At 43.2% G+C, this 21,058-nt stretch overlaps 1 protein-coding gene across 2 annotated transcripts in view; it reads right to left on the reverse strand.

The window, feature by feature from the left end:
- The window catches only part of LOC146078403 (vomeronasal type-2 receptor 26-like), a 166,046-nt gene that overhangs the window by 105,985 nt on the left and 39,003 nt on the right, over positions 1-21,058 (reverse strand). For both annotated transcript variants that reach the window (XM_083186115.1, XM_083186108.1), the window contains exon 2: positions 3,523-3,708. In XM_083186115.1, coding sequence (XP_083042241.1) covers positions 3,523-3,531 — 9 coding nt within the window. In that variant the 5' untranslated portion in view covers positions 3,532-3,708. The remainder of the gene's footprint in view (positions 1-3,522; positions 3,709-21,058) is intronic.

Consider the following 21,058-nt stretch of genomic DNA (forward strand, 5'->3'; position numbering starts at 1 on the left):
TCTCTCTACACAAATGACTGCACCTCAGCTGAGCAGTCAGTGAAAATCATCAAATTTGTAGATGACACCATTATCATTGGCCTAATCAAGGATGGTGACGAGACCGCATACAGGCATGTAGTGGAGAAGCAGACACAGTGGTGCAGCAGCAACAACCTCGATTTAAACCCCAACAAAACAGTTGAGATGGTGGTCGACTACAGGAAAAAACCAAATGCACTGGTCCCGATAACAATAGCCAACACAGTGGTGTTGCGGGTTGAATCCTTTTAATTTCTAAGGACAACCATGTCCAGCGACCTAAAATGGGGATTAAACATAACTACAAACATCAAAAAGGCCCAACAGCGCCTGTTCTTCCTGAGGCAAATTTAACATCCCACAGGAGTTGCTGTGCATATTCTACACCGCCATTGTGGAGTCTGTGTTACGTTCCTCTATCACAATCTGGTACGGTGGTGCAAGCGAGAATGACAAAGAAAAACTGCAGAGGGTAATGAAGACTGCGGAAAGGATCATAGGGACCGACCTCTGTCGGTCCCTATGATCTGTTCTCATCCAGGGTAAGGAAACGCACTGAGAAGATCGCGAAGGACAAGCTGCATCCCGGTCACAACCTGTTCGACATCCTACCATCCGGAAGATGGTTCAGGTACATCCACACCAAAACGTCCAGATCTGCAAGAAGTTTCTTTCATTTACCCGTCCATCACCTGAACAATCCAATCAAAGCGAATACAATTCCAATATCAACAGCCAAACAATGTGACCCTACTTGGCGACCTGACCACCATAGTCATAGCTATAAATGGAATGCAAGTAATTTCTTAATGTAATGTATGTAATGTCTCATCCCCCTTCATCCCTGCTTGATGCTGCACTGTAATAATAAAAAAAAGTTCCTAGTGTGCGCAAGCATACATGGCCAATAAAGTTGATTCTATTCTATTCTAGTGATGCGGTTGGTGGGGGTGGTCAGCTGACATCAGCAGATGTCATCTGCCTGCCCTGTCCTCACACAGGGTGCCCACAGGAATGAGACACCATAGAGACACCTAAGGACAAGTCAGACAGGTTTGCCCCTTAAGCTCCCCCAGCAGCTTCCTGGGAGGCTCACTTGTGATTTGGTACTTGATGTGCCATTTTCACATGCAATAAATCCAATGCAAAGAACTCCCAGGGAGTGGGCAGTGGGGTCTGAGCAAAGGCAGGGAGTACATAGTGGCATTTGCCATTCAGCAGAGTGGGAAGCGGATACTGAATTTGAAAAAAAAAATATTTTGAAAAGACTGATAATTGGCTGAGAGAATTCTCTCAGCCAATCAGTGTACGGCCAGTCTTTTCAAAATAGACGCCTGCCTGGCAAATGCCACTACCAGCTCCACGCCGCAGCCTGGACCCCACTGCTGAACATAGGTGTGTGCCAGCAGTGCTTCACCACTGGTACACACCTACAGATGAAACCAAACACATTGTGGGTGCTAAAAAACACCTGTGATGTGCCACTGATGGGTTCGATCTGACAGCAGGTTCAATCTGTAGGGTACGACTCCAACCTGATGCACACAGGACCAAGCATTGGGTCAGATGGGATGTCAAACTCATTCAATGTGGGAAGATTTCTTGATGGATTGGTTGAAATCGGCCAAAATTGGATAAGTGTATTGGCACCTTAACTGTCTATGCAAGTAATTGTCTTTTGCAGAAACAGGACTAAACTTTGTAGGAATATAACCAAACAAGAAATAGGTGAAACTTGAAAAGGCTAGTTGATCATACTGTATAAAATAGTCATATATAAGTTCTGTTTTAGCTGCTTGGCTGGTAATGTCTTTCCTTTCTGGGTCTGTATATCGATTTTTCCCTTTTTTCGATTCGATTTTGCTTATAGAAGCAAAATTGAATCGAAACCTATTCAAAATCAAATGGTTTTTAGGACACTTTTGACCGGCATTCGATTTGATGCACGCTGCCGTTTTCTCTATCGAAAAGAAAAATATACTGTGCAGGCAAGGAAATATTGAATTCAATCCAGTAAATTGAATGTGTACACTGCACCTTGGATGTAAATCGAATTTGATATTGAATCAAATGCAAAAGTGCAGATCGAATGGAAAAATTAATGGAAAATCAAAGGAAAAATTGAAAGGTGATGCAGTATCGAAATCGAATAGAAAGCAAAAGCAAATCGATGCATCTGTATGCACCAATTAATTACTCACAACAGCCGGTGTGCTCATCTCCTGTCAGCACTAAAGATGCCCATACACGGGGAGATGAACGCTGTGCTTTTAGTACTAGATTGCATATCATCTAGAACACGCACTCTACATCTGCACAAATGCAAAAACGCGCCAGCGCATGTGCAAACGCACACCATCGGCCCTCCGTGCAAATGCACAGAGGACCGAATGGATGTGAGTAACTCCCCATGTCCGGTGCGCCGTCTTTCTGGTGATTCTATTACTTTCTTTTTGTCAAATTCTCTCTTCTGGTCTATGCTCTTACTTTGTTGTCAATTTTAAGCCTGAACTGCAATATGTCACTACAAAAAAGTATTACCATAATTTAATGAATGATATATTTTTCAGCATATTTTCAAACATTGAGACAAAACAGAGATGTCATCCCACAAGTCCCTGCTTTTGGCACATTAATTAGGAGGTATATGGGCACCTTCTGGCACCTATATTACTTTTGTATCTGCAACTTCATATTTTTCACTCCAGCCTAGTGCCCAGGCATTTGAGGCAAAGGTGCATGGCATCAGCTCCAGTCCCGATCTGACTGCTTCGATTACACCCGCCGAGTAAGTCCTGGGTTAGGCACACACCGGAAACGTCATTTGATGGTGAGTAGATTGTAAATGTCCTTGCAGCAAATCACCATGCAAAGCAATTCCCAGTCTTGTATGGGGCAGGATTTTACTCTGTTTGGGTGGCATATACTGTACCTGATCCCAGTGGACTACAGCGTAGAGAACAGGACTGAATCAGGCCAATTGTTCTGCATTATATCACAGGCGGACCTACTGATCCAGCTAAGTGAGCTCTTATACACAGAGACTAATACAGAAGCAGAGTAACTACTTAATCTGGATAATGAAATAATGAAAATACATTAATTAGCACCAATGTTCTTGTAAACTGGTGGCGCTGCTGATCCTTTAATAATAATAATAATAATAATAATAATAATAATAATAATAATAATAATAATAACAATTTTATTTATATAGAACTCAGTCTCTAATAGGACTCAAGGCACTTAACAGATAGAATGAATGTAATACAGTACAGAAACAATGAAGTACAGAAAAGCATTTCACAAACAATAAGGAACTGAAGGAAACACTTGAGTAAATAGGAAAGCCTCTAGTCTGTTTTTGAAGCATTCTAGAGTGGGGGTCTCTTGAACTGTGCGGGGAAGTGAGTTCCATAAAGTTGGAGCTGATAACACGGGAATATACTCATATCAGATATTACATAATAAGATACAAATTATAGTCAGTGTGTTACTTACCCTAGACATAATGATCTTCTCCCATAATACTGGTAATCACTTATAACCCAGTTATTTCCTGTGAATATGCCACCTATAATAATATGTCCATCTTTTAAATATTCACTTTCAGTTACATATGTATTGCTCGGAGACAGCTGACATCCAGGTGCCGGTTGTTTTGCCACAAATGTGCAGGGTGTGATGCTGGAGAAACACAACCAAATCATTTGTTAGAAGAAAATGAAATATAATATAGAATTGCAGAATATAAGTTTACATTTTGAGCGGTATGCAATGCTCTTCGTTCGCCACTTCTGATGGTAAGGATGGCCTGCTTTTGGTGAGAATGTCAGTCCTCTCGCCAAAACTGCAAATTTAATGCTTCTCGCCTTATTCTATGCTCCCAGTTTGCCATAAATGAACAGCAAGCTTTGCCCTCTTCGCCGCTGCCTACTCGCCATTGTTCTCTTATGGGAAAATTAGCATACCTCGCTGTAAGTGTATCCAATGCTAAAACTGCAAACGCTGCTCGCTGTTTTTATAATGCCTCACCGATTTGCTCTCATCATTTATTAACCCCTTCCTGACAGAGATAGTTTTTGCGTTCCTGACAGAGCCATTTTTTTCAAATCTGACATGTCTCACTTAAGTGGGGATAACTTTTTTTTGCTTTTACTTATCCCAGTGATTTTGAGACTGTTTTTTCGTGACACATTGTACTTCAAATTAGTGGTAAATTTGGGTCGATACAGTCTGTGTTTTTTTGTGAAAAATACCAAAATGTCGTGAAAAAATGGAAAATTTAGCGATTTGCAAAATGTTAAATTTTCTGCTTGTGAGACAAATAATCATACCACTCAAAATAGTTAATAACTAACATAGACCATATGTCTACTTTATGTTGCCATCATTATTTCAACTTCCTTTTAATTTTTTTGGACACTAGGAGGCTTACAATATGAATAGCAAATTCTCAAATTTTCAAGAAAATTTCAAACACTGATTTTTTTAGGGACCAGTTCAGTTCTGATATGACTTTGAAGGAATTGTATGTGAGACACCCCCATAAATGATGCCATTTCAAAAACTGCACCCCTCACAGTATTCAAAACAGCATTTTGGAAGTTTGTTAACCCTTTAGGTGTTTCACAGGAATTAAAACAAAGTGTAGGTGAAATTTCAAAATTTCATTTTTTTTGCAGATTTGCAATTTTAATACATTTTTCTAAGGAACACAGTACATTTTACTAGAGAAATGTGACTAAAAATTGATTCCCCCAATTCTTTTGTTTTCAAAAATATCCTATATGTGGCCCTAGTGTGCACGTTGACCAAACCACAGGCTTCATAATAGAAGGAGCACCTTCTTGATTTTGGAGCCTCCTTTTTATGAGATTATTTTTTAGGCATCATGTAGGTTTCTAGGCACCATAAGATGATAAAATTTAGGAACCCCCCCACAAGTGACCCCATTTTGCAAACTACACCCCTCAGGGAATTCATCTAGTGGTATAGTGTACATTTCAAACCCCCAGGGGTTTCACCAATTGTGGTACAACTGGGCAGTGAAAATGAAAAATTACATTTTTTACACAAAAATGCAGTTCTGGCTCAAAATTTTTCATTTTCACAAGGAATGAAGGAGACAAAGCACCCCAAAATCTGTGCCCCAATTTCTCCCGAGTACCGCAATGCCTCACATGTGACCAAAAAATACCAGTTGGGTGCATGGCAGGACTCAGAAGGGAAGGAGTGATTTTTGGATTTTGCAGCTCAGATTCTGGTGGAATTTTGGTGGGTGCTATGTCGCATTAGCAAGACCCCCCAAGCACCAATACAGTGGAACCCCCCCACAAGTGACCCCATTTTGCAAACTACACCCCTCAGGGAATTCATCTAGTGGTATAGTGTACATTTCAAACCCCCAGGGGTTTCACCAATTTTGATACAAGTGGGCAGTGAAAATTAAAAATTACATTTTTTTACACAAAAATGCAGTTCTGGCTCAAAATTTTTCATTTTTAGAAGGTATGAAGGAGAAAAAGCACCCCAAAATCTGTGCCCCAATTTCTCCCGAGTACGGCAATGCCTCACATGTGAACAAACAATACCAGTTGGGTGCATGGCAGGACTCAGAAGGGAAGGAGTGATTTTTGGATTTTGCAGCACAGATTTTGGTGGAATGAATGGTGGGTGCTATGTTGCACCAATACAGTGGAACCCCCCCACAAGTCACCCCATTTTGCAAAGTACACCCCTCAGGGAATTCATCTAGGGGTATAGTGTACATTTCAAACCCCCAGGGGTTTCACCAATTTTGATGCAAGTGGGCAGTGAAAATGAAAAATTACATTTTTTTACACAAAAATGCAGTTCTGGCTCAAAATTTTTCATTTTCAGAAGGTATGAAGGAGAAAAAGCACCCCAAAATCTGTGCCCCAATTTCTCCCGAGTACGGCAATGCCTCACATGTGACCAAAAAATACCAGTTGGGTGCATGGCAGGACTCAGAAGGGAAGGAGTGATTTTTGGATTTTGCAGCTCAGATTCTGGTGGAATTTTGGTGGGTGCTATGTCGCATTAGCAAGACCCCCAAAGCACCAATACAGTGGAACCCCCCCACAAGTGACCCCATTTTGCAAACTACACCCCTCAGGGAATTCATCTAGGGGTATAGTGTACATTTCAAACCCCCAGGGGTTTCACCAATTTTGATACAAGTGGGCAGTGAACATGAAAAATTACATTTTTTTACACAAAAATGCAGTTCTGGCTCAAAATTTTTCATTTTCAGAAGGTATGAAGGAGAAAAAGCACCCCAAAATCTGTGCCCCAATTTCTCCCGAGTACGGCAATGCCTCACATGTGAACAAAAAATACCAGTTGGGTGCATGGCAGGACTCAGAAGGGAAGGAGTGATTTTTGGATTTTGCAGCACAGATTTTGGTGGAATGAATGGTGGGTGCTATGTTGCACCAATACAGTGGAACCCCCCCACAAGTCACCCCATTTTGCAAAGTACACCCCTCAGGGAATTCATCTAGGGGTATAGTGTACATTTCAAACCCCCAGGGGTTTCACCAATTTTGATGCAAGTGGGCAGTGAAAATGAAAAATTACATTTTTTTACACAAAAATGCAGTTCTGGCTCAAAATTTTTCATTTTCAGAAGGTATGAAGGAGAAAAAGCACCCCAAAATCTGTGCCCCAATTTCTCCCGAGTACGGCAATGCCTCACATGTGAACAAACAATACCAGTTGGGTGCATGGCAGGACTCAGAAGGGAAGGAGTGATTTTTGGATTTTGCAGCTCAGATTCTGGTGGAATTTTGGTGGGTGCTATGTCGCATTAGCAAGACCCCCAAAGCACCAATACAGTGGAACCCCCCCACAAGTGACCCCATTTTGCAAACTACACCCCTCAGGGAATTCATCTAGGGGTATAGTGTACATTTCAAACCCCCAGGGGTTTCACCAATTTTGATACAAGTGGGCAGTGAACATGAAAAATTAAATTTTTTTACACAAAAATGCAGTTCTGGCTCAAAATTTTTCATTTTCAGAAGGTATGAAGGAGAAAAAGCACCCCAAAATCTGTGCCCCAATTTCTCCCGAGTACGGCAATGCCTCACATGTGACCAAAAAATACCAGTTGGGTGCATGGCAGGACTCAGAAGGGAAGGAGTGATTTTTGGATTTTGCAGCTCAGATTCTGGTGGAATTTTGGTGGGTGCTATGTCGCATTAGCAAGACCCCCAAAGCACCAATACAGTGGAACCCCCCCACAAGTGACCCCATTTTGCAAACTACACCCCTCAGGGAATTCATCTAGGGGTATAGTGTACATTTCAAACCCCCAGGGGTTTCACCAATTTTGATACAAGTGGGCAGTGAACATGAAAAATTACATTTTTTTACACAAAAATGCAGTTCTGGCTCAAAATTTTTCATTTTCAGAAGGTATGAAGGAGAAAAAGCACCCCAAAATCTGTGCCCCAATTTCTCCCGAGTACGGCAATGCCTCACATGTGAACAAAAAATACCAGTTGGGTGCATGGCAGGACTCAGAAGGGAAGGAGTGATTTTTGGATTTTGCAGCACAGATTTTGGTGGAATGAATGGTGGGTGCTATGTTGCACCAATACAGTGGAACCCCCCCACAAGTCACCCCATTTTGCAAAGTACACCCCTCAGGGAATTCATCTAGGGGTATAGTGTACATTTCAAACCCCCAGGGGTTTCACCAATTTTGATGCAAGTGGGCAGTGAAAATGAAAAATTACATTTTTTTACACAAAAATGCAGTTCTGGCTCAAAATTTTTCATTTTCAGAAGGTATGAAGGAGAAAAAGCACCCCAAAATCTGTGCCCCAATTTCTCCCGAGTACGGCAATGCCTCACATGTGAACAAACAATACCAGTTGGGTGCATGGCAGGACTCAGAAGGGAAGGAGTGATTTTTGGATTTTGCAGCTCAGATTCTGGTGGAATTTTGGTGGGTGCTATGTCGCATTAGCAAGACCCCCAAAGCACCAATACAGTGGAACCCCCCCACAAGTGACCCCATTTTGCAAACTACACCCCTCAGGGAATTCATCTAGGGGTATAGTGTACATTTCAAACCCCCAGGGGTTTCACCAATTTTGATACAAGTGGGCAGTGAACATGAAAAATTAAATTTTTTTACACAAAAATGCAGTTCTGGCTCAAAATTTTTCATTTTCAGAAGGTATGAAGGAGAAAAAGCACCCCAAAATCTGTGCCCCAATTTCTCCCGAGTACGGCAATGCCTCACATGTGACCAAAAAATACCAGTTGGGTGCATGGCAGGACTCAGAAGGGAAGGAGTGATTTTTGGATTTTGCAGCTCAGATTCTGGTGGAATTTTGGTGGGTGCTATGTCGCATTAGCAAGACCCCCAAAGCACCAATACAGTGGAACCCCCCCACAAGTGACCCCATTTTGCAAACTACACCCCTCAGGGAATTCATCTAGGGGTATAGTGTACATTTCAAACCCCCAGGGGTTTCACCAATTTTGATACAAGTGGGCAGTGAACATGAAAAATTACATTTTTTTACACAAAAATGCAGTTCTGGCTCAAAATTTTTCATTTTCAGAAGGTATGAAGGAGAAAAAGCACCCCAAAATCTGTGCCCCAATTTCTCCCGAGTACGGCAATGCCTCACATGTGACCAAAAAATACCAGTTGGGTGCATGGCAGGACTCAGAAGGGAAGGAGTGATTTTTGGATTTTGCAGCTCAGATTCTGGTGGAATTTTGGTGGGTGCTATGTCGCATTAGCAAGACCCCCAAAGCACCAATACAGTGGAACCCCCCCACAAGTGACCCCATTTTGCAAACTACACCCCTCAGGGAATTCATCTAGGGGTATAGTGTACATTTCAAACCCCCAGGGGTATCACCAATTTTGATACAATTGGGCAGTGAACATGAAAAATTACATTTTTTTACACAAAAATGCAGTTCTGGCTCAAAATTTTTCATTTTCAGAAGGTATGAAGGAGAAAAAGCACCCCAAAATCTGTGCCCCAATTTCTCCCGAGTACGGCAATGCCTCACATGTGAACAAAAAATACCAGTTGGGTGCATGGCAGGACTCAGAAGGGAAGGAGTGATTTTTGGATTTTGCAGCACAGATTTTGGTGGAATGAATGGTGGGTGCTATGTTGCACCAATACAGTGGAACCCCCCCACAAGTCACCCCATTTTGCGAAGTACACCCCTCAGGGAATTCATCTAGGGGTATAGTGTACATTTCAAACCCCCAGGGGTTTCACCAATTTTGATACAAGTGGGCAGTGAAAATGAAAAATTACATTTTTTTACACAAAAATGCAGTTCTGGCTCAAAATTTTTCATTTTCAGAAGGAATGAAGGAGACAAAGCACCCCAAAATCTGTGCCCCAATTTCTCCCGAGTACGGCAATGCCTCATGTGTGACCAAAAAGTGGCAGGACTCAGAAGGGAAGGAGTGATATTTGGAGTTTGCAGCACAAATTCTGGTGGAATGATGGTGGGTGCTATGTCGCATTAGCAAGACCCCCAAAGCACCAATACAGTGGAACCCCCCCACAAGTGACCCCATTTTGCAAACTACACCCCTCAGGGAATTCATCTAGGGGTATAGTGTACATTTCAAACCCCCAGGGGTTTCACCAATTTTGATAAAACTGGGCAGTGAACATGAAAAATTACATTTTTTTACACAAAAATGCAGTTCTGGCTCAAAATTTTTCATTTTCACAAGGAATGAAGGAGAAAAAGCACCCCAAAATCTGTGCCCCAATATCTCCCAAGTACGGCAATGCCTCACATGTGACCAAAAAATACCAGTTGGGTGCATGGCAGGACTCAGAAGGGAAGGAGTGATTTTTGGATTTTGCGGCTCAGATTCTGGTGGAATGAATGGTGGGTGCTATGTGGCATTAGCAAGACCCCCGAAGCACGGTGAAATTATGAACCTAATATTCCATAGATGTGTGGTATATTTTAAAACACTCCTTTATACATAGGCCGGGTTTGTCGGGGCAAGTGTCACACTGGAAAATAGTTTGCTTTCTTATTCCCTTTTTATAGCAAACTTTGCACCTTTTTTGTGTCCTGCCCTTTTTTCCAGTGGAGGGGATTTCATCAGGAAAATGCTGCCCTGGTACAATACGGGGGCCAGTACTAGAAGTACTGGGGCCCTCTGCCTGCTGGTTCCCAAATATTAGGCCCTTTATGACTTCCTCTTGAAAGTGCATAAATGTCCCCCTCTGGCCGGTAGAACGGAATAGCACGTAAGCGTTATACAGTGCCATCTGGATGATATACACGGCCACCTTCTTGTACCAGATTTTTGTTTTCCGCAGGGTACTGTACGGCTTCAGTACCTGATCTGAAAGATCCACTCCGCCCATGTACCTATTGTAATCCAGGATACAATTAGGTTTTGAGGTGTGGGTACTGGTACCTCGTACAGGGACGGAGGTGGTACTGTCTCCGTGAATTGTTGTCAGTATAAGGACATCCCTCTTGTCCTTATATTTGACCAACAACATATTTTCGTTGCATATTCCCCTGCTTTCACCCCTTCTCATTACTTGGGCAATGTGCGTTTTTGGGAGGCCTCTTTGGTTCTTGCGCACAGTACCGCAAGCTGCTGTACCTCTTGAACCAAGGGCCTTAAACAGGGGGATGCTAGTGTAAAAGTTATCCACATAGAGGTGATAACCTTTATTCAGGAAGGGGTGCACTAAATCCCAGACAATTTTCCCACTAACACCTACGAGGGAGGGGGGGCATTCTGGCGGTTCAATTCTTGAATCCTTCCCTTCATAAACCCTAAACCTGTGGGTGTACCCTGAGGTGCTTTCACACAGTTTATACATTTTTATGCCATACCTTGCCCTCTTACTGGGAAGGTACTGGCGGAATTTAACCCTTCCTTTAAAATGTATAAGGGACTCGTCGATACAAATAAATTTTTCAGGGATGTACACCTCTTCAAATTTGGCACTGAAATGATCAATGACCGGCCTGACTTTGAATAGCCGGTCAAAGCTGGGATCATCTCTGGGTGGGCACTGTGCATTATCGGTGTAATGTATAAATTTAAGAATTGTCTCAAATCGAGTCCGGGTCATGGCCATACGGTAAAATAGAGTACTGTACAGAACATCTGTACTCCAATATTGCCTAATTTCTGGCTTTTTTACTATGCCCATATGAAACACCAGACCCCAAAACGTCATCATCTCTACTGCATCTACAGGGGTCCACCTAGCAAATGATGACGTGGGGTTTTGAGCAATAAACTGCTGGGCATATAAATTAGTTTGGTCCACCATTAAATTTATAAAATCATCAGAGAAAAATAATTTGAAAAAGTCAATTTCTCTGAGACCTGTGGAATCAAATTGGATTCCTGGCATGGCCAAAAACTCAGGAACCTGGGGCTCAAAATTGTCTGGTGGTGGGGTCCATACGAGATCAATTGTTGGGGGGGGGGGGTCTCAGCTGCTCTACGGGGGCGTCTTTGAGGGGGTCCCTCATCACCAGAGGAGGAAGAGGAGCTTAAGACGAATCCTTCAAATTCCCCGCTTGCATCACTGGCTGTGTCAGAGTCAGAGGCAAGCATGGCATATGCCTCCTCCACTGAATACATTCTCCTGGATGACTGGGAGGACATTTGGGAGGACATTTGGGAGGACATTTGGGATGCCATTTTTATTTTTGTGTTACTGGTAGTGAAATGTTTCAACACGTGTATAGTGTAGGGGGGGGTACAAACTTTATTTCAACCTGGGGGGAATGTAGTGTGTAATGTGTATGTAGTGCAGAAAAAAAAAAATACTTTATACCAAAAAAAAAAATTGAAGGGGTTAAAAAAAAAAAAATTGAAGGGGTTAAAAAAAAAAATTGAAGGGGTTAAAAAAAAAAAAGGTCCTGCACCAAAAATTGAGCACAGATGTTGGTCAGTAACGTCTGTCACTGAACAGCGCTCAAAGGCAACAGGAATTTGATCAAAAAAAAAAAAAATAGATCAACCCTGTGCCGAAAAAGCTGATCAGTGATGTACGTCACTGATCAGCGCACAGTGGCCACAGGACACCCACAAAATCACAGTGTGTGTAAAAAAAAAATTAAAAAAAGACCACACAGCACCCACAAAAAAAAAAAAAGGTGATCAGTGATGCGACACTGATTACCAGTGAGGGGCAGCAGGTGCACAACCTTTGGTGCAACTGGCAGCAACTGACAGGTATATATAAAAAAAAAAACCTCTGCGCCCCCAAAAAGTTGCTGATCACCTCAGATATGGTGATCAGCACAAAAGGCGGGGGTAGCAGACACAAAATATACACTCTCTATCACTCTCTGTCACTATCTCTCTCTATCTCTCACTATCTATCACTATCTATCACTCTCTATCACACTGCAGCAGCAGCACTGACAGTTATATGTATAAAAAAAAACCTGCACCCCCAAAAAGGGGGGGTAGCAGACACAAAATATACACTCTCTATCACTCTCTGTCACTATCTCTCTCTATCTCTCTATCTCTCACTATCTATCACTATCTATCACTATGACACTGCAGCAGCAGCACTGACAGTTATATATATAAAAAAAAAACCTGCACCCCCAAAAAGGGGGGGTAGCAGACACAAATCTCTCTATCTCTCACTATCTATCACTATCTCTCACTATCTATCACTATCTATCACTATGACACTGCAGCAGCAGCGACAGTTATTTATATATAAAAAACCCCTGCACCCCCAAAAAGGGGGGGTAGCAGACACAAAATATAGCTCTCTCTGTCACTATCTCTCTATCTCTCTCTATCTCTCTCTCTCTATCTCTCTATCTCTCTATCACACTGCAGCAGCAGCAGGAAGTCTCAGGAAGTCAGATCCAGGAAGCGTCCAGCACGCTACAAGCAGTGATCAAGTGATCAGGTAAGGTATTTGCAAGGATCAGGTAAGTATTAGCAAGGATCAGGTCAGTATCACGGCAGATAGGCACGGTGACCGCTCTGCACGCTACTCCAGACCGGAATGGCGTCTGCAGCGCAGTCACCGTTAGTTTAAATGTCGCGCCTTGGCTGTGATTGGTCCGTGGGTCCCACGGACCAATCACAGCCTTGGGGGCAGGTGGGGTGAGGGTGGGGTGAGGTGTCATCGTCACCGATGACCCCCTCATGCCCCCTGACGCCCGGCGGTGATTGACACCTGTGTTACCGAGCGTCTGATTCGCTGGTAACACAGGAAAACGCTGTAATTGGCTGTTCACACTGAACAGCCAATCACAGCGATCGCCGACGGGGGGGCGACATCGCAGCCCCCCCTGGGCATGCAGGGACATGTCTGCTGTCAGGGACAGCAGACATCGTCCCTCTGTCACTGCGTCTCGAGACGCAGTGACAGTTTAAAGTCATGACGTACATTTATGCCATGTGTCGGGAAGTACATCCCGGCCATGACGTAAATGTACGTCAAATGTCGGGAAGGGGTTAAGGTGTACTGAACTTACTCACCGAGAAATAAAATGTAAGTTATTGGTTTTGTTATGTGTACAAGCATATTTTGTTTTTATTGATTTAATGATCTATATTTTTCTTTTTGAAGTGCCACATTAACATTTTTTTCTCCCCATGATGCATTTTTTTTCTCATTGTTTATTATCGTGGGTCAGAGTCTGCAGTATCAGGTAGTATTTATGCCCCAACTCCTTCGGTCACATACTCGTGCCAGTGGAATCACTTTTTTAGCGGAGACGAGGTCGAAGATGAGTATGGTAAGAACTTAGTTTCCATAGAAAAGTGAAAGTGAACCTTATGAAATACTTTAATCAAAGGGGGAGGGAGGGAGAGGTTGCTTCCATGATTGGGCTATTTTAGCCTGGGCTGCAATGCAAATACAGATGGAGACACTTCCATCTATCTATATAATAGGATTAAGTGAGTAGTTGGATTATTCTGATAATCCCCTACTCTATTGTTCTATGTATTGTATTGCAGCTGAGAACAATAGAATAGCCATGGCTAGCCATTCTGAGCCATGGCCTAAGAAAGATAGATGAGATATGTTCTTGGCCATACAGTAGGCTTAGCCTATCTGAGGTGGGAGGGAACTGTGGTTGTGAAAATATCCCTAAGGCCAGGGCGGGTCAGGACTAAGTGTTAGTTTTAAGACCGTATTAATTAGATGAAAAACCTCTTTTCAGAAACTGTGGAGAGCAGGGCACGACCAGAAGGTATAGAAAACGTGTCCCAGCGCACCACAATTCCGCCAACAGAATTTAGAGCACGAAGGCCAGAATGTGTGTAATCTATCTGGAGTTAAGTACAATTGGTGTAATAATTTTACATGGATCTCTGAGTGGTTAATATATCTAGACCAGTGGTAGCCAACTATGGTCCTCGAGAGCTACCAACAGTTCACATTTTCCAGACAACCTAGCTGCTGCAAAGGTGCACTCATTACTAGCTGAAACATTTTCAAAGATCCACTGGTGGAGCTAATTAGCTAATTATTTCACTTGTGATTCTGTGAGGAGATCTGGAAAACTTTAAATGTTGGTAGCTCTCGAGGACTGGAGTCATAGGTGCCGATTCTGTGGGTGCTTGAGGGCCTGAGCACCCACGGAAATTGATGAGCACCCACCCGCTCAGCAGCGGCACACCCGCCTGTGTCCCACTGCATTCCCGCTCCCTCGTCGCTGGCACAGGTACTTTGTTGGCATTTATGTACCTGCACTGTGGGGGCATTTATATATTTGGCACTGTGGGAACATTTATGTATTTGGCACTGTGGGGGGGGGGATTTTTGTACCTGCCAATTATCACTGTTGCCATAATTTGAGTATTGGAGACAACTGTGCAGCGTATTATAAATCAGTATTATTTTGTGGCCACGCCCCTTTCCCATGAAGCCACTCCCCTATATTTTTGGCTTGAGCACCCACCAGCAAAAACATAAATCGGCACCTATGACTGGAGTTGGCTACCCCAGATCTAGACATACTGTAACAAGTTGCATAAATATTTTCCCAATGTGAGGTTGAAAGGGATATACAGTAATCAGGTCGGTTTCCCAGCGGGACTGGGAGTTTGATTTAGTATAAGAAAATAGTTCTAAAAGGACATTGTACCAAAAGGAAATATCTCTTTTCCTGGGTTTTATAAATACAGGCTATAACGGCTTGACAGAGGGAGCACAGGGATCTTCTAGTTGGTGGTAACCAGCTAAACCAATGTTGTATTTGATAGAAATGAAACAATTCTGTATGAGGGAGGGAGAAACATGCCTGGAGATGAGAAAAGGGAAGTTAAACCAAGCTGTCTGAAAGGTTCCCTAGGGTATGGATTCCACAGGTCAGCCATCTAGAAAGATCCAGATTTGGGATCACCATCGTAATAGCCTGTAGTGACAGGGCCGAGTACTTTGGGTAGTAGCCAGGGATCCGAGATACCAATTTATCCCATACATTGACTGCTGTAGAATTAGAGGCTGGGAGCGAAACATGTGGTGGACGCATATGTCTGGGTGTCCAGATGAGGTTTGCTAAGGGGTAACCCAAACTTTGGGAGTGTTCACTGGACAACCATCTAGGGGTAGGTGACCCTGTAGTCCAGTATTTGAGTTGGGCCAAAAGGCATGCTTCTAGATAAAGGGCCAAATCAGGGAGAACCAGACCACCTTTTTTTCGGGGTAAGACCATTTTGGCATGGGCCAGTCTAGGAGGATGGTTCTTCCAAAAATATCTAAGAAGAATGGCTCTACATTTATCTAAATATTTTTTTTAGTGATATAGGTGCTTGTGCAAAAAATATACATGAGTTTAGGAAGAAGTGACATTTTAAAGGCCGCTAAACGACCCAACCATGAGATCTCAAAAGAAAGCCATGAGGTAGACAAGGACGAAAGTCGATTAAGGAGAGGGATAAAATTAACATAGAAAATAAATGTCATATCAGGGGGTATTTTAATGCTTGGTATTTAATAGATGCAGTTTGACAGTTATAAGGATAGCAAGAGTGTAAAAAGGATATAAGAGAGTTAGGTAGAGCGACAGGTAGTGCGTCAGTTTTAGTCAAGTTCAATTTGTAGTAGGAAGCAGCACTAAACTTGTCAAGTATACTGTGTAGACAGGGTAAAGAAGAGAGAGGATCAGTGACAAAGAGAAGAACGTCATCCGCAAAAAGACAAAGTTTGTGGGGGTCTTCTCCTACCTCTAGTCCCCGAAAGTCTTGGGAAGCCCGAATATTAGCAGCCAAGGGCTCTATGGCCAATACAAATATCAAAGGTCAAAGTGGACAACCCTGGTGAGTGCCATTATTAATAGGAAAGGAGTCTGATAAAAACCCATTACTAAACACACTAGCAGAGGGGCAACTATACAAAGCTAAAATGGAGGCCATAATTTGGTCACAGAAGCCAAACCTCGACCAAACACTCTACCTATACAACTAGTTCAATCTGACGAAAGCTTTCTGTGCATCAAGGGAAAGCAGTAGAAACCTCTTGTTGGAAGAGAGGGAGTCAATAAGATTGAATTCTCTATGCGTATTATCAGAGGCCTGTCTGTCTGGTACAAACCCGACCTGGTCTGGGTGGACAAGGGTCACAAGATATTTATTGATATATATGCGGCAATCAGTTTGGCAAATACTGTAGTTTGACATCTCCATTTAGTAAAGCAATGGGGCAGTATTTCTGGCAATAAGCGGGGTCTTTCCCAGGTTTAGGCAAAGTCACAACCTGAGCCTCCAATATCTCCCTTAGGAATGAACCAAAGGCAGTTACTTCATTAAACACAGCAATCGAATGAGAAGTTAACTGAGCTTGAAACACCAAATAAAAGTCATTAATCATGCTGTCCGTCGTGGGGGCTTTGTCAAGTGGGAGCATCTTTATTGCCGTTTCTATCTCTGATGCTGTCCAGGGATCATTTAAGTCCTATAATAGTACAAGCTATACAGAGTTTCGAAACAGAAAAGGTACTCCATTCCTCTTAAACGGTCCATTTCAAAAATACCCAAATGTGTACCTCTTTAAAAGTGGGAGGACCAAGAGAGAAGAAATGTGTCTCCGGCAGGGCAACTATATCTGACTTCTGTTTATAAAATGTGGCAAGGGCTAGTCTACATTTATTGTGGGAGTTTAATCCCTTAACATTTAAGGGGGAAAAAAAACATACCATGGGAAAATAGCTGATAGACAATATGGCACAATAGTAGCATTTGGTCATAGTAACATAGAGGACCCTGTAGAAGCCTTGAATGTTTAAAGTGTAAATAACACGTTAAAAAGGGGAGGGGTAGAAAAACAGGAAGGGAAAACCAAATGGACCAGCACATCGGGTCTGCATAACTAATGCAGGGGAGAGAGAAAAACTGTGCAGTAAAGTAAACTTTGGGGGAAGTAGCCTAGGTGCCACCACCCGGGGCATTGGCAATAACATAACACTACATTCATAGAAGAGTAAGTACCCGGAGAGAACAAAACCAAAATTGGTAAACGGCATATGTAGCAAACGTGCAACAGGGAACATGAAAACAATCAGAACTGACAGAAATAATATACATAAAGAGAATCATATACTGTAAAGCTAGTACATCACTACAGTATCTTACGTGACTTTGAACAAGATCCCTTCAGCGGCCAAAAAGGCAGATGGAGTCATAACAATAAGGTAAAAAAACCTATAGTCATGTAGTAGACCACTCAGAGGCCATTATTCTGGTTGGTGCGGTAATGTCAGCGTGCGGTCGGTCCGCCGATGTTTAGTGTCTGCGCATGTACAGAGGCGTCTCTGCGCATGTGCGAACGGGACGCACGTCCAAATTCCGCATGAAATGTGTACACTACGAACAGGGGGAGGAGAGGGGCGTGAAGGGCTGTTTGGGCTTTATACCATATGCATACGCCCCGCGTTTCATGGGCGTTCCCATGATAACGCTGGGCGTACGTATGGTAATGCGGTCGTGACGCACGTGCAGGAGGCGGACATATGACATTGCCGGATGTCAGCTGCCCGCCCAGATCCCTGCTTATGCACGGAGAAATGCCCGTGTGGTCTGAGGTTGCAGGAGCTGCCTGGCCATTCGGTCCTGCATTCAATGGTCTGCGACCATCGAATGATGGGGGAGGTTCCCTGAGATGGAGGAGGTATCTTCATGAGAAATACACTTGCGGTCCGTTCGGACAGCTTCTTACCGCATTCGGACGGAGTGAGCAATCCGTACGAAAGGCGGGGTTTAGGACGCACGGTCGTGCCCGCATATTCGGCTCCGTCCGCACAGACCAGAATAAGGCCCAGATTGAGGTGGCGGAATTTGTCAAATTGTAGATAGAGGCGTAGCCAAAATGTCCCAAACCGCTAGCAGTTTAGTTCTAGCCTCGAGGGATGAAATCATCATGGGTAACGGTTTACTTCACCAGGAATCAAGTATCCCTTGAGATCGAAGGGCCGCCGTGATGGGAGCCAGTACTCTACATTTGGCAATAGTGGTCGCAGAGAAATCAGGAAAGAGTTGTAAACCTCCGAGAATGTCTGAGTCACAGGCCACCCTGGCAGCTTGGAGGACAAATCCATGTGCACTGCAGGTGGGGCAGATATAACATGTGCAGAGAGATTTAGATTTGGGTGAGTTATTTTGTTTCTGTGCAGGGAAATACTGACTGCTTTATTTTTTATAATGCAATATAGATCTCACTTTGAAGTAAAACCCAACTCCAATCTAATTCTCTCTGCACAAGTTACATCTGCCCTACCTGCAGTGCACATGGATTTGTCCATTTGAGAAGGAATATGACTTTGCGAGTGAACCAGAATAAGGGCCATGATATGCTTTAGATGGGAGTGAAACATGTGAGACACTATTCTGCGCAGTGCTGTCTCCAGGCACATCATTTGCATACTATGGGTGACATTTAATAGGATGAGAGATTCAGAAAGTGAGAGATTTGGTAAGAAATCTCCAGTTTGTTTTAAAGCAACAATAGTTTACACTTCAAAAGCAGTTTGATGTTGCAGTGTAAATGATTGACGCTTTAAAAAAACTGGAGATTTCTAACCAAATCTCTAAATTTCTGAATCTCTCATCCTATTAAATCCCAATGTATCTTCTGCAATCCTAGCAGGGGCTAAGGGCATCTGATCCCCCCCCCCCCCCCCCATAAGCTAAAATTGTGTACACCGTACACGCAGGGTTGCCACATCATCCCTTTAAAACTGGAGACATATTAATTACACAGGTTCTGTGGCTGATTACAAAAATACAGTTGGAATGAAGTCTGATGGCTGTTTAAAAAAAAAACAGTTGAAATTGAGTCTTGAAGTGAGCCAGCCACAGAACCTGTGTAATTAATATTTCTCCAGTTTTAAAGGGATGAGGTGGCAACCCTACGTACGCCTGAAGGTTGGGACTCCTTCAACTTAGAGTAGCACCCTGTCCACCTGATCTGAATATTATTTTACCAGCTTGGTCCCTGGTAGTCACAGACTGCAAACTAGAGGCACAACGTAGGTAAGACCTAAAAATTGACACTTATTGCTAGTCTTGGGGATGGATTTGGTGTACAGCTCCCATTGGGTTGGTGTGGCTGTCTTGCTTTCATGGTGGAACACCCTAACATTTATTTAGAACTATTTATTTTCCACTAATATTATACTTTCTAGCGCTACACTTTTTAACCTCTAGCTTCTGCTTCTTTCTTATTAATACACTTATAGCTTAGTTTTTCACTTGTGTGCTGCCCTGGGGTGACTGGCTTATGCTGGACTTTTTTGGGTTCCGCATCCCAAATTCAAACTTTGCATTAGGGACCCACCAGAAATGAGGTCACCGTGAAGCCCTTTGGTGGGCAAATATTTATTTACCAATTAATATACCAAGAACCTCTATTATTGATTAATAATATGAAGTGTGCATCTGCACCATGTGTATTTCTTTGCAGAACAAGTCCCAGCATGATAGCACCTCATGTATACAGGGTGTGCATCCTAAGTCGTCCCCCCCCCCCCATAATCTATGGGCATCGACAAATATTTACGGCAGCCCGTAGGATCTGCGACTTCGATGCAAGGACTCTCATCATGCTTGCAGGTAAAGGACATGTGATGTGTCACTTTTTATGCGATCCTTTGCGGCAATGCATCGGAATTGCATAAAAAGTCGCCATATCACACTAGTGGATGGGGGCTTTTAGAAAGACTGTAAATTATGAATATGTCTCTGTCTTCTGCTATATAACATGCTGCAGAGATTTGGAAACATAAAATATAAAGGGGTCAGGTACAAATAAGAGACAGAGATATTCTGCCTGATATAAAACACAGAGAGATGAGAGCAGTTACTGAGAAATCATACATCCCAACAAGACCCTCTCCAGGAGGGACACATCGCTCTGTTCCTGGACTTCCCTCTTAATGTAAGATTGCCAACACCTGTGTTTAACAGGTTAATTGCTGAGAAAGGAGTTTCAACACATGTGACGGCAATCCTACATTAAGGGCTGTATTATTCAGTGTCGTGGGCGAGCTGTGATAGCGAGCAGTGTATTTAACTGACCCCCGTGCATACACTGTTTCCCCCTCGCTAGCTTTTTGGAGCGAGGGGAAATCGGCGTATGTAGCCGCTATTACAGCGAGACTCACTCATAAATGCAGGGGGCTCCCTGCATTGGCTGCGAGCCTCGTTGTTTGGGGGAATCCTCGCTGTCCTCCAACAGCGAGTATTCCCCGGGAACATTGAATACAGTGAGTGGCTGCCGCGGGGGTTTAACAGTGAGGGTCGATTGTTTTCAAAGATCCCCACCGTTTAACCCCTCGCTGGCTGCATTGAATTTGGCTGTAAGAGGTAAGTCTAGGAACAGAGCATTGTGTGCCTCCTGGAGAGGGTCATGTTGGGAGGTACAGTATGAGCAATGCACAGACGTTTTTAGGGATTCTCTGTATGAAACGTCCTTGTAATACTGCTTGCAGCATCTATTGTACTTACATCATGCAGATGACACTGAAAAAAATAATCCATCCATTC

The sequence above is a fragment of the Crinia signifera genome, chromosome 1 (genome assembly GCF_055691185.1).
Source record: "Crinia signifera chromosome 1, ASM5569118v1, whole genome shotgun sequence".
Taxonomy (NCBI): Eukaryota; Metazoa; Chordata; class Amphibia; order Anura; family Myobatrachidae; genus Crinia; species Crinia signifera.